The sequence below is a fragment of the Nerophis ophidion genome, linkage group LG08 (assembly GCF_033978795.1).
Source record: "Nerophis ophidion isolate RoL-2023_Sa linkage group LG08, RoL_Noph_v1.0, whole genome shotgun sequence".
In the NCBI taxonomy this organism is placed as follows: Eukaryota; Metazoa; Chordata; class Actinopteri; order Syngnathiformes; family Syngnathidae; genus Nerophis; species Nerophis ophidion.
In genome coordinates this window covers 77,273,950-77,287,786 of record NC_084618.1, presented here as the reverse complement: position 1 = coordinate 77,287,786, position 13,837 = coordinate 77,273,950, and the positions used below count along the sequence as shown (strand labels likewise).

The 13,837-nt window shown below is 38.6% G+C and overlaps 1 protein-coding gene across 2 annotated transcripts in view; it reads right to left on the bottom strand.

The window, feature by feature from the left end:
* polr3a (polymerase (RNA) III (DNA directed) polypeptide A) overlaps nucleotides 1–13,837 on the bottom strand; it is a 66,800-nt gene that overhangs the window by 6,630 nt on the left and 46,333 nt on the right. For both annotated transcript variants that reach the window (XM_061909770.1, XM_061909771.1), the window contains 7 exons: nucleotides 10,926–11,096; nucleotides 10,738–10,831; nucleotides 10,557–10,649; nucleotides 9,462–9,626; nucleotides 6,484–6,648; nucleotides 6,263–6,394; nucleotides 6,056–6,188 (listed from right to left, as the gene is read on the bottom strand). In XM_061909770.1, the coding sequence (XP_061765754.1) occupies nucleotides 6,056–6,188; nucleotides 6,263–6,394; nucleotides 6,484–6,648; nucleotides 9,462–9,626; nucleotides 10,557–10,649; nucleotides 10,738–10,831; nucleotides 10,926–11,096 (953 nt within the window). The remainder of the gene's footprint in view (nucleotides 1–6,055; nucleotides 6,189–6,262; nucleotides 6,395–6,483; nucleotides 6,649–9,461; nucleotides 9,627–10,556; nucleotides 10,650–10,737; nucleotides 10,832–10,925; nucleotides 11,097–13,837) is intronic.

Below are 13,837 nucleotides of genomic sequence, written 5' to 3'. Positions count from 1 at the left end.
TAGGAATTAACAAACTGCACCGAGTTGAGTGAGATTCTCTGAAGGAACTCCATTATTAACATGGACTTTACATTCTAGTCCCCTGTAAAGGAATTCCCAGCAGTGAAGTGTTTTGTGCGTCACCCTTTCTTTTCTTTCTCCCTGATGAAAGAAAATGTTTCTGCTGTTACCTCAGAATTTGCCTGTTCGGATGTTATGATTGTGGCATAGGGATTTGTATGTAGATTATATTTATTTTCTATAACAAACAGGATAACTTAAATACCCTGGCAGTGGCAATAAGCTTGAATGTTTGTATTTACATTTTTTGAGTTGATTTTCATAAAATATGCTATTTAAAGGCCTACTGAAACCCACTACTACCGACCACGCAGTCTGATAGTTTATATATCAATGATGAAATCTTAACATTGCAACACATGCCAATACAGCCAGTTAAGTTTACTAAAACGCAATTTGAAATTTCCCGCTAGGTATTCTGTTGAAAACGTCGCAGAATGATGACGCTTATGTTGACGCTTGCTTGTGACGTTATTGGTTGGAGCGGACATTTCAGCCCAGCACCACTCACGGCTAAAAGTAGTCTCTTTTCATCGCATAATTACACAGTATTTTGGACATCTGTGTTAGTGAATGTTTTGCAATTTGTTCAATTAATAATGGAGACTACAAAGAAGAATGCTGTTGGTGGAAAGCGGTGGGTTGCAGCTACCTTTAGCAAGCGAAACACAGCCGGTGTTTCTTTGCTTGTTGTGAGCTTTAACACAGAGCGGTCAAGCGAACATGTTTCTCTACCACATGTCAACCAATAGTGATATTAAGTCGGCTCTTACCGGAGATTTGAGCGGATTATGGGACCTCCTCCTGCAGCTGTCAAAAAGGCAGCTGTGATCTTGGCTCCTCCATTGGCTTCTCTCAGAGATACTGGCGTTCACCGCAGCCCTCCGACTTTCAGGTATACTTAATAATCTCACTAAAACAGTAAACAGATAAGGGATTTTCCAGAATTATCCTAGTAAATGTGTCTAATAACACCTGATCGCTCCCACTGCCGCCGCCTGGAGCCGTCGCCCTTTCTTTTTTTTCTAGTGCTTCACTCCAACTTTCCTCATCCACGAATCTTTCATCCTTGCTCAAATTAATGGGGAAATCATCGCTTTCTCGGTCCGAATAGCTCTTGCTGCCGGAGGCTATGATTATAAACAATGTGAGGATGTGAGGAGCCCTACAACCCGTGACAACACGCGCATATCGTCTGCTACTTCCGGTACAGGCACGGCTTTTTTATTAGCGACCAAAAGTTGCGAACTTTATCGTCGATGTTCTCTACTAAATTCTTTCAGCAAAAATATGGCAATATCGCGAAATGATCAAGTATGACACATAGAATGGACCTGCTATCCCCGTTTGAATAAGAAAATCTAATTTCAGTAGGCCTTTAACTGCTACTGTTTAACAAGTACTGATTTAAATTGTGTTTGCACAACAAATGTTTTGGCGCTTTTGTTCTAAAATGAGAATATTCCAATAAAGGTGCACTACAGACTACTTTTGAATTCAATATTGGGTTTTGCGAAATACAATGCAGTTAATCGCGATTAAGTGGAGAAATAGAGCGATTGTATATATATATATATATATATATATATATATATATATATATATTAAGGGTGGGCAATGATTTAAAAATTTTAATCAGAAAGAATCGCTGTATTTCTCCACTTAATCACGATTAAGTATATATATATATATATATATATATATATATATATATATATATATATATATATATATATATATATACATACTAGGGATGTCCCGATCCAGGTTTTTGCACTTCCGATCCGATACTGGCCTATCTGAGCATATATTAAAGTTTAAAGTTATTTAACCTACTTAGTTGTCAGATTCATGTTGAAAAGGGTTCTAGTACTCTTGATCACAACTAGCCAGCTGAATTAGGTGAGTTTGAATAATACAAAATGGTTGGTATTCAAGGATAAACACAAAATAGAAAAAAAATTATATATGACAAACAGAAATGGCATCATTAAACAGTAAAAAAAAGTGAACAGTATAAAGTGCAAATAATGCTGTAAACATTATTTAAAAAAGCAAAACACACAAACAACCTGAGTGGGATAAAATGTCTATAACTCAGCATCAATACTTGCTCTTGAACAAGTGTAAACTTAAAAAATGAAAATAAAAACTATCTACACACTCCTTTCAATTGTTTGCCCGAATCAGGTGGCAAACAATTGAAGTCCAAGCATAATGGGGAAGATTCTTTCTAACAAAGACGAGCACTTCAAGATGCTCAGGTGTCAGCCTGCTCCTGCGTTCATCTATGATGAGTGCTAAAAAGCCTCTCACTCGCAAGAGTCATTAAAATGTCTTACAACTTTACCACCACGCTTGACTTTATTGTGTCATGTTTTGCACTCCACCTCTTCATCTTTTTCGTTTTGTAGGGTAAAATATAGGGGTTTAACGGTACACAAAAATTCCGGTTCGGTGCGTACCTCGGTTTAGAGGTCACGCTTCGGTTCATTTTTTAATACAGTAAGAAAACAACAAAATATATAATTCTCCCCAAGTTAATCCACATCAAACTGCCTCAAGTTGTTGCTTTGATTAAATGACAAAACCTTTCTTCTACGTAGAAAAAGTGTAACATTAAACAGTTTCAAGTCAACTCATCATGTTTAATTTATTACAGCATTTGGGAAGCCTGTAGTTGACTTTTATTATACGCACGCACGCACGCACGCACGCACGCACGCACGCACGCACGCACGCACGCACGCACGCACGCACGCACGCACGCACGCACGCACGCACGCACGCACGCACGCACGCACGCACGCACGCACGCACGCACGCACGCACGCACGCACGCACGCACGCACGCACGCACGCACGCACGCACGCACGCACGCACGCACGCACGCACGCACGCACGCACGCACGCACGCACGCACGCACGCACGCACGCACGCACGCACGCACGCACGCACGCACGCACGCACGCACGCACGCACGCACGCACGCACGCACGCACGCACGCACGCACGCACGCACGCACGCACGCACGCACGCACGCACGCACACACGCACACACGCACACACACACACACACACACACACACACACACACACACACACACACACACACACACACAGCAAAATGAGCTAATGCAACACTAAAACCTAATTAGCCTTCACCTCAACCCAGAACTATGAGAGAGCTGAGCTGCAGTTTAATTTTCTAGAAGGTCAACGGGCTCATAGTGATGTTTGTAATAGTTGTGACTGGGAAGTGTTTTATATAAATTTGGGGAGTGTACGATGTCAGCTGCTCACCTGCTAAACACATATCTGCTCATCTCAACGCCGGAGCACTGACTCCATGCGCTCTGCTGATTGGCTGTTACATCGCTCTGAATACGCCCTGGTGATTGGCTGTTACATCGCTCTGAATACGCACTGTTGATTGGCTTTGTATGAAACCAATCAGATGGTTGTGTGGGCGGGACAATGCTGAGTGCTCACTGCTCAGACAGAGGCAGCTGCAGAGCAGCTTGTTAAGACTTTACTTTACAAACTCGTTCGATGCACCCTCGTACCGAACCGAAACCCCCGTACCGAAACAGTTCAATACAAATACACGTACCGTTACACCCCTAGTAAAATAATCCCACACAGCTGACATTTTTACCGTAACTTTTAATTCACATGGCCGTCTTAACGGTAAGAACACAGACATGTGAATGTGTTGAAGGTGTGCTGTAAAATGCGGAACGGAGCATAGGGAGCAGCAGAAGAGTGGAATGTATTATTTTGGTGCGTTGGAAAACACGGACTGGATCTGGATCGGCATTTTCCCATGCCTTGCCGATACGCATTTTTTGGCAAATATCGGCGGCCGATCCAATCCAAATATCGGATTGGGACAACCCTAATACATACATACATACATAAATACATGTGTATATATATATATATATATTATATACAGTGGGGCAAAAAGTATTTAGTCAGCCACCGATTGTGCAATTTCTCCCACTGATCCGTGTTAAAGAAAGAATAATTGGGGCCATGTATCTTGAGATTTTGAGTGCAAATCTCCTTTCATCAGCAAGGCCATTGAAGATGAAACGTGGCTGGGTTTTTCAGCATGACAATGATCACAAACACACCGCCCGGGCAACTAAGGAGTGGCTTTGTAAGAAACATTTCAAGGTCCTGAAGTGGCCTAGCCAGTCTCCAGATTTCAACCCCATTAAAAATCTTTGGAGGAAGTTGAAAGTCCGTTTTGCAAGGCGACAGCACCAAAACATCACTGCTCAAGAGGACATCTGCATGGATGAATGGGCCAAAATACCAGCAACAGTGTGTGAAAACCTTGTGAAGACTTAGAGAAAACGTTTCACTTTTCTCATTGCCAACAAAGTGTATGTAACAAAGTATTGAGATTAACTTTTGTTATTAACCAAATATTTATTTTCCACCATAATTTGCAAAAACATCTTTAAAAATCAGATAGTGATTCTCTGGATTTTTTTCCCTCATTTTGTCTCTCATAGTTTAAATATACCTATGATGAAAATTACAAGCCTCTCTCATTTTTTAAGTGGGAGAACTTGCATAATTGGTGACCGACTCTATACTTTTTTGCCCCATTGTGTTTATATATATATATATATATATATGTATATATATATATACACATATATAGTAGTCTTGTGATTTTTCCCCACACATACACATACACATATATATATACATACATACATATACATATATATATTTACATATACATACATACATATATATACATATATACATATATATATATATATATATACATATATATATATATATATATATATATATACATATACATATATATATATATATATATACATATACATATACATATATATATATATATATATATACATATACATACATATATATATATACATATACATACATATACATACATATATATATATACATATACATACATATATATATATATATACATATATATATATATATATATATATATATATATATATATATATATATATATATATATATATATATATATACATACACATATATACCCCCCCCTCCGTGCGTCGGTCAAGGTGGGCAGGGTTTGGTGCTTGCAGGGCTGTATAATGTAGCCCGGACGAGTTAGGGATGCATGGGATTCTGGGTATTTGTTCTGTAGTGTTTATGTTGTCTTAAAGTGCGGATGTTCTCCCGAAATGTGTTTGTCATTCTTGTTTGATGTGGATTCACAGTGTGGCGCATATTAGTAGGAGTGTTAAAGTTGTTTATATCACAACCCTCAGTGTAACCGGTATGGCTGTTGAGCAGGTATGCCTTGCAGTCACTGACATGATTTAACAATATCCGCATACTACATGTGCCCAGCCGGAACGCAGATAGCATGGTGTAATAGCAGACGCGACGACATGTTTATAAGGACGTTAAGACATTGCCATCACGGCACGCCCTTAATTCTATTGTCCGGTTGGAAATCTGAGATTGTTAGTCCCGTGTGGTTCCTGAAAGGGGCACTGGAATTCGGAAACCTTATGGAAAATCGGGGATGTCGGAAAGTATGAAGCTGAGCCAAATCAGAGTGATCAAACACACAAATATATATACAGTATATATATATATATATATATATATACACACACACACACACACACACATACACACACACACACAGACACACACAGACACACACCCTATACATATATATGTATAAGTATAATATTAATGTAATGGATTTATGATTAATATAATTGCATATTAAGACTGTGAAAGTTTGCCTCCTACCTTGTTTCCTTCCGTGACGACCTCCTTAACGTTTTGTAATCGATAAGAAATATCAAGCAGCTAAAATGTGCCAAATATGGATAAGTGTGTGGCACTTGGCCCTTTGATCCTTAACTTTCTAAAAATGTCAAAATGCCCCCCACGCATAGTCAAAGATTCCCAGTTAAATTTTGTGCGTTCATAAATTTACCGCAGACAGAGTCCTTCTGCCCGAAGTAGGCGGCATCAAAGAGATGGTCGGCTGTTTTCTCAAAGGACGCCAGCATGAGGACGCTCTCCTTCATCTTGGCCAGGCCGAATCTGGTAATTCCGAGTATCTCCCCCTGTGAGGGGACATAAGGAAAGTGAGATGCCTAATGAGTGAAGAACAAAGAGAATCAATGATGTGTCCCGCTACCTTATAGGACATTAGGTCGGCTAAAAGCATGACGTGCCGCCGGTCGATGCTCATGCCGTGGTTGACCATAGTGTACTGGATCTCATTAATGATGGTAGACCTGGCAGCTTCAATGCCAAGAGTCTTCTCCACCTGCAGGAGATGTATTGTTTTTGTTTTTTTTACAAACCATACAACATCGCTCCTTTAGTAGAGCGACTGCTTGTTGAATACGCTCGCACCTCGAATGTGTTGTTGGACGTGGTCCTGCTTCCGTTGACGCCGTGGGTGGCCATGACGGCTCGCATGTTGTCTCCTTCCACCAGCAGCTTGTACTGGTTTGTGCCGCTCTGCTCGTCGATGTGGATGACGGCACGGGCGACCTCGGGGATTCCTTGAACCACCACCTTTCAATTTAGGTGAAGTCCCACAAAAGATAAGATTTACACCAGGAATCTCTTAACTAACTCCTAATTGTTGTTTTTCCAAGTGAAATGTAATCAAAACATTATTTTTTAGGCTCAACATCCCCAAAATATTGCATTTAGACCCAAATTTAGCGGGAATCTCAAATTCTAGGTAATTTTTCTAGCAAAATGTAATCAAACCAATATTTTTAAGGCTGAAACTTCCCAATAAAGTTGTGTTTAAACTAAAATTACCAAAGGCATTTAGTTGATGTCCAAGTAGTTTATTAATGAAAACATATTGCTTATTGTTAGCGTCATCTAATATCACACATTTTACAGTTTTTAACGCTCAACAAAAATTTTATTTGGAAAACTTTTTACCTGGAACCTTCATCTCCTGGTACTTTGATGTCTAAATCAACCAAAATATGATACTGTTTATTGTTAGCAATGCTAGTGTCATAAAATTCTAAATACTTTTTAAGGTTTCAACATTTTACAAAAGTTGCATTTAGACCAAAATTACCAGGAATAATTTAAATACAAGTTGTTAATTTAATCAAACCAATATTTTTAAGGGTGCAACTTCCCACAAAAGTTGTGTTTAGACCAAAATTACCAAGAACATTAGTTTACGTCCTGATAATTTGTTAATATAATGATCGAAGACATTCAATTGTTTATTTAGCGTCATCAAATTTCAGACATTTAAAAGGTTTTAAGGCTCCAGAAAAAGTATATTTAGAAGCCAAAAAATACCACGGACTTTTGTGTCCTGGTATTTTGTTGTTTAAAGGAACCACACAATTCAATTGTCTATTGTTAGCATTGCTAGCGTCATCAAATGTTACATGCATATGGGGAACTGCATTTTTTATTTTTGCCTATCATTCACAATCATTATGAAAGACATGAAGGATAGATTTAAAAAAAATATTAAATACATTTAATTAAAGTCTGCTTACAACTGAGCCAATGGGAGCTCAACTATTCCACCGGTAAAATCAGAAAAATAACCATTCAAAAAGCGTCAACAACACTCAATTTACATTTCATGACTTGAATATTAACCAAGGATTAGTGATATTGTTATAATTGCTAACAAAGACAAACAATTCATGTCAGCGACGTGATCACTTCCGTGTCTCCCTATGTTTTACATCATCGAGTGGTCCGCTTTTTCCTTGCTGCCCTGCTCTCTGTACGTTTATTGTAGATCATAACTCATGCCTCTCACCTGGAAAGTAGATGGCTGAAAATTGAATCCGACAAATTGAGACACTTTGACCGCCATTCAGAACCTGGAAATGGCAAGAACGACACAAAAAAGAACTTGTTCCCCTTAACCCCCACCCTATTTCTTTGCAAGGATTATGAGACATTTTTAATCTAAATGGGAATATATGTCAGCATCCAAATGACAGCAGACATTGTACAATAAGCGATGTTTTGTTATGTTTGTTGGCTTTCATGAAGTCTGCAGCGAGTAATAACCATTGATGAAGAAAAAATGCAAATGTGATGCAATTTTGAAATTAATGAGCCGTGTATGCTTAAAATGATTAAAATATGTAAATATTAAATGTTATTATAAATGTGCTGGTTACTATTTTACATATATACTTACATCGTATATATAAAAATAAAACCTTAATGGAGGTGTTTGGATGTTTTAGGGGCTCTACAGGCAGAAATGAACGGCTCCCAGAGGGCTCCATTGTAAACTGACTTTTTATCACATTTATTTAATATTAAAAATGCAAAAAAAAAAAAAAACATCCGTCGTCATGTCTCTCATAATGATTGTGAACGGTAGACAAAATTCCAAAAAAAGTGCAGTTCCCTTTTAAGGTTTCAACATGCCACCAAATTTGTATTTAGACCAAAATTACCAGGAACTTTTAGCTCATTGCAGCTGTTTAAAAAAAATTGCAGTGAGACAAAAATACCAGGAACTTTAAGCTCTTTGTTGCCGTTTAAAAAAATTTAATTGAAACAAAACTTACCAGGAACTTTTATGTACTGGTAATTTGTTGTTTAAAGGAACCAAAACATTCAATTGTCCATTGTCAGCATTGCTATAGTAAATACAATTTTACAGATATATGCAGTTTCCACATCCCACGAAAGTTTTTACACCAAATTTACCAGGAATTTCTTGCTCCAAGTATTTTCTTTTTAAAAAAACAATAACATTCTATTGTCTATTGTTAGCATTCCGAGCCTCAAATAATTGAACAGTTAATTTTGAAATTGTATCAGGCCATAAAATTTGCAATTAGACCAAAATTACCAGGATTTTTTTACTACTCTACCCAGAGTTCTGACACCTTTTCTCACATATACATATTTCATAAAGGTAATTATTGTTAAATGGTGGGCTAAATATGATTGAATATTGTTGTAATTATTGTTAAATGGTGGGCTAAAAATTATTGAATATTGTTGCATTAAATTTAATTTAATAAAATAATATTTGTAAACTAGAGCATTGATCTGTATTAGGTTTTGTTGTTTTGTATAAGTTTATTACTGTGGATGGAACCTTGTTATATTCTTATTTTACTGTTATATTGTTATTCCCATTGTTTTTATTCTTTTTGTAATATTTCTCTATTTTGTTTCCTTTTAAACCCCCATTATTTACTTTTTACTTTTTTCTTTAAATTGATCTCAACTCTGTACACTGCTGCTGGAATTTTAATTTTCCTGAAGGAACTCTCCTGAAGGAATCAATAAAGTACTATCTATCTATCTATCTATATATTGAAAAGGTGACTCTTCATCAATGTCCTAAAGTTTGTTCTCACCTTCGGTAGTTCCTGCTTCAGCGACTGCATCACATAGTACATGGAGCTCTTGTTGTTTTCTCGCGGCGACACGCACACCACGGCCTCGCCGTGCACCGCGACGTCACCTGGTTTCACGCGCAGTTTGGACATGCAGATGGAGTAGCGCACAGTCTCTGCATTCACCTGGGAGAGGGAAACATTGAACTCTTCAGAGGTCCTTTATAAATAAATAAATGGGTTGTAATGGTATAGCGCTTTTCTACCTTTAAGGTACTCAAAGCGCTTTGACACTACTTCCACATTTACCCATTCACACACACATTCACACACTGATGGAGGGAGCTGCCATTCAAGGCGCTAACCGGCACCCATCAGGAGCAAGGGTGAAGTGTCTTGCTCAGGACACAACGGACGTGACGAGGTTGGTACTAGGTGGGGATTGAACCAGGGACCCTCGGGTTGCGCACGGCCACTCTTCCACTGCGCCTCGCCGTCCCTTTAAATATATGTTAAATATCCCACAAAAACTGGTGGAAAATAATTAGCATACAATTACCACCATCTTTTTAAAAAAATTTTTAATTAAATATTACTATGCCCTGAGATGGGTCACTTATTGGCAGCAACTATTTTTTCATGCATTTTCCCTTCAGTGACCAAAATCTGTTGAAAATATTTAAACATGTACTTTTATTTTAAATGAGTCTGGGTTTTTTTTTTTAACAAAATAAGCTTAAAACATCACTTATAATATAATCGATTACTGTATTGTTTTAAGGATTTTTACACTGGCAGATAAAAGGTTAGTGATATTTTGCTGCAATCTTATAATGGTAAAAATGTCACGCCATCTGTTGGAAAAGGCACATTTTATAATACAATACAGTATTCTTCATTGTCCCACTTATGGAAATGTGTCTAAATTACAAACACAAAATATTGCATTAGTTTATGTTAAGATAAATGAGGGATCGAAAATGTGTTAAAGGACACATTTTTTGACGGGAGGAACCAATGTGTCACTTTTTGTGTAGCACTGCCATTATAAAGCTAATTTAAAGATTGTCAACTTTGATGATATTTATTCATCACAAAGTATGTGACTTGCCACACCTCAAGTCGCAGTAGTCTTATTCTCTCCAGGGACAATTTGACGAGGATGAAACAGTCGTCTGGTAGAAAAACTTCTTCAATGTATTCAGAAATCTGCAGGGAGCACAGCAATTACTTCTTTGTGTCCTTATAAGCCTGAAACACACAAAGCCAAGACAACTGGCAGATTGGGATACCTCACCTCGCCTAAGAGCGTTTTCTCGATCCTCCCCTTCACCAGGCGGCCAAAGTCGGCGTCGTCTTCCACATCCAAATGTGCGGTGATTATCGGGGTGCTAAGCGACAAACAGAGCATTAATATGCCTTTCAAACAAAGTGCTATTCCAAAATAGGAATGCAATTATTACGACAACTGGGAATATTTGACACCTGATGTTCTTGGAGGCGTTGATGATCTCCTTGATGCGAGGAACGCCCAAAGTGATGTTCATGGATGCCACACCGGCAAAGTGGAATGTCTTCAAAGTCATCTGAGTGCCGGGTTCTCCAATGCTCTGGGCACATAAGGCCCCGACTGCGGACCCCGGCTCCATCTGAGCTCTGAGTGAACATCAAACAGAGGCATAGTCACTCTAGCCTTGGGCCTCAGCACTCAGCATTCAAGATTTAGCTCCTTTGCTTGTGAATCACTTTTACAGCAGGATATAAGTGCAATTCCAACGATTTAGTGGATTATTTCCAATCTTTGTGTCAAATTTTTGTAATTATTTATATTGTTCAAAGTGGTAGCAAATACTTGCAAGAAGAGCAATCGCATAAATTAAATCACTGTATTATGCACACATATGCAGTCACAGCTTTTTGTGTACACACACACACACACACACACACACATATATACAGTGGGGCAAAAAAGTATTTAGTCAGCCACCGATTGTGCAAGTTCTCTCATTTAAAATGATGACAGAGGTTTGTAATTTTCATCATAGGTACACTTCAACTGTGAGAGACAGAATGTGGAAAAAAAATCCAGGAATTCACATTGTAGGAATTTTAAAGAATGTATTTGTAAATTATGGTGGAAAATAAGTATTTGGTCAACCATTCAAAGCTCTCACTGATGGAAGGAGGTTTTGGCTCAAAATCTCACGATGCATGGCCCCATTCATTCTTTCCTTAAGAAGGATCAATCGTCCTGTCCCCTTAGCAGAAAAACAGCACCAAAGCATGATGTTTCCACCCCCATGCTTCACAGTAGGTATGGTGTTTTTGGGATGCAACTCGGTATTCTTCTTCCTCCAAACACGACAAGTTCAGTTTATACCAAAAAGCTTTATTTTGGTTTCATCTGACCACATGACATTCTCCCATGTGTTCTCTGGCAAACTTCAGACGGGCCTGGACATGCACTGGCTTAAGCAGGGGGACACGACTGGCACTCCAGGATTTGATTCCCTGTCGGCGTAGTGTGTTACTGATGGTAACCTTTGTTACTTTGGTCCCAGCTCTCTGCAGGTCATTCACCAGGTCCCCCCGTGTGGTTCTGGGATTTTTGCTCACCGTTCTCATAATCATTTTGACCCCACGAGATGAGATCTTGCGTGGAGCCCCAGATCGAGGGAGATTATCAGTGGTCTTGTATGTCTTCCATTTTCTGATCATTGCTCCCACAATTGATTTTTTTCACACCAAGCTGCTTGCCTATTGTAGATTCACTCTTCCCAGTCTGGTGCAGGTCTACAATTATTACTAGGATGAAAACAATAACTGTGCAATATTTTTTCAGAACATGGTCACTACTGCGTAGTTTCTCTTGTTATATTATTATTGTACTGTTATATTTGTATTATCATTGCTGCTTATTTTTATTCTTACTGTAATATTTTTCTATTTTGTTTCCATTTATACCCCCATTATTTACATTTTAAATTTGATCTCAATTCTGTACACTGCTGCTGGAATTTTAATTTTCTTGAGGGAACTCTCCTGAACGAAGTACTATCTATCTATCTATCTACCTATCCATCCATCCATCTCTCTAAAATTGGTGCAGTTGAGCTAAATTTGTTGGGTTTCTGAGATGGACTAGTTTCTTCGGCACTGTCCACATGTTCTCAATGGGGTTTAAGTCAGGACTTTGGGAAGGCCATTTTAAAACCTTAATTCTAGCCTGACTTAGCCATTCCTTTACCACTTTGGACGTGTGTTTGGAGCCATTGTCCTGCTGGATCACCAAACTGCGCCCAAGACCCAACCTTCGGGCTGATGATTTTAGGTTGTCCTGAAAATTTGGAGGAATTCCTCATTTTTCACTGTCCCATTTACTTTAGGTATGGTGTTCCTGGGATTAAAGGCCTCACCTTTTTTCCTCCAAACATATTGCTGGGTATTATGGCCAAACAGCTAAAGTTTTGTTTCATTTGACCACAGAACTGTCCTCCAGAAAGTCTTATCTTTGTCCATGTGATCAGCATCAAACTGTAAATGAGCCTTAAGGTGTCACTTCTGGAGCAAGAGCTTCCTTCTTGCATGGTAGTATCTCAGTCCATGGCGATGCAAAACACGCTTGACTATGGACATTGACACCTGTGCTCCAGCAGCTTCCAATTCAATGCAGACCTGCTTTTTGGAGGTTCTCGGTTGACTGTTGATCATCCTGACCAATTTTCTGTCAGCAGCAGGTGAAAGCTTGTGTTTTATTCCTGATTGTGGCAGTGAAAAAACTGTGCCATGCACTTTAGTCTTACGAACAATTGTCTGCACAGTTGCTCTTGGGACCTTAAGAGGCTTTAAAATGGCTCCAAGTGACTTTCCTGACTTGTTCAGGTCAATAATCCGTTTTTTCAGATCTGTGCTGAGTTCCTTTGACTTTTCCATTGTCACGTTTGTAACCGAGTCTGAAGACTGCATCACATGAGCCCTACTTAAATGGACTCAGATAAGTCAAAAGGTATCGTCAATCATAATCACTCACATGAAGTTAAGAGGCCATAGCATGAAGCTAATTTGATTTGATTGTAACTTTTGTACTTCACCAAAATTGATCATTTATGTTGCTGTATGTATATTTTTGACCCAACAGATTGTCACATTTTCAGTAGACCCATGATAAATTCATAAAATGTTTTTTGTGACCAACAAGTATGTGCTCCAATCACTATCACAAAAAAATAAGAGTTGTAGAAATTATAGGAAACTCATGACAGTCATGACATTATGTGCTTCACAAGTGTATGTGAATGTTTGACCATGACTGTATTTACACATATATACTGTATACATACTAATTACACACATATTGCATATGGGGACGGCGTGCCCTGGTTCAAATCCCACCTAAT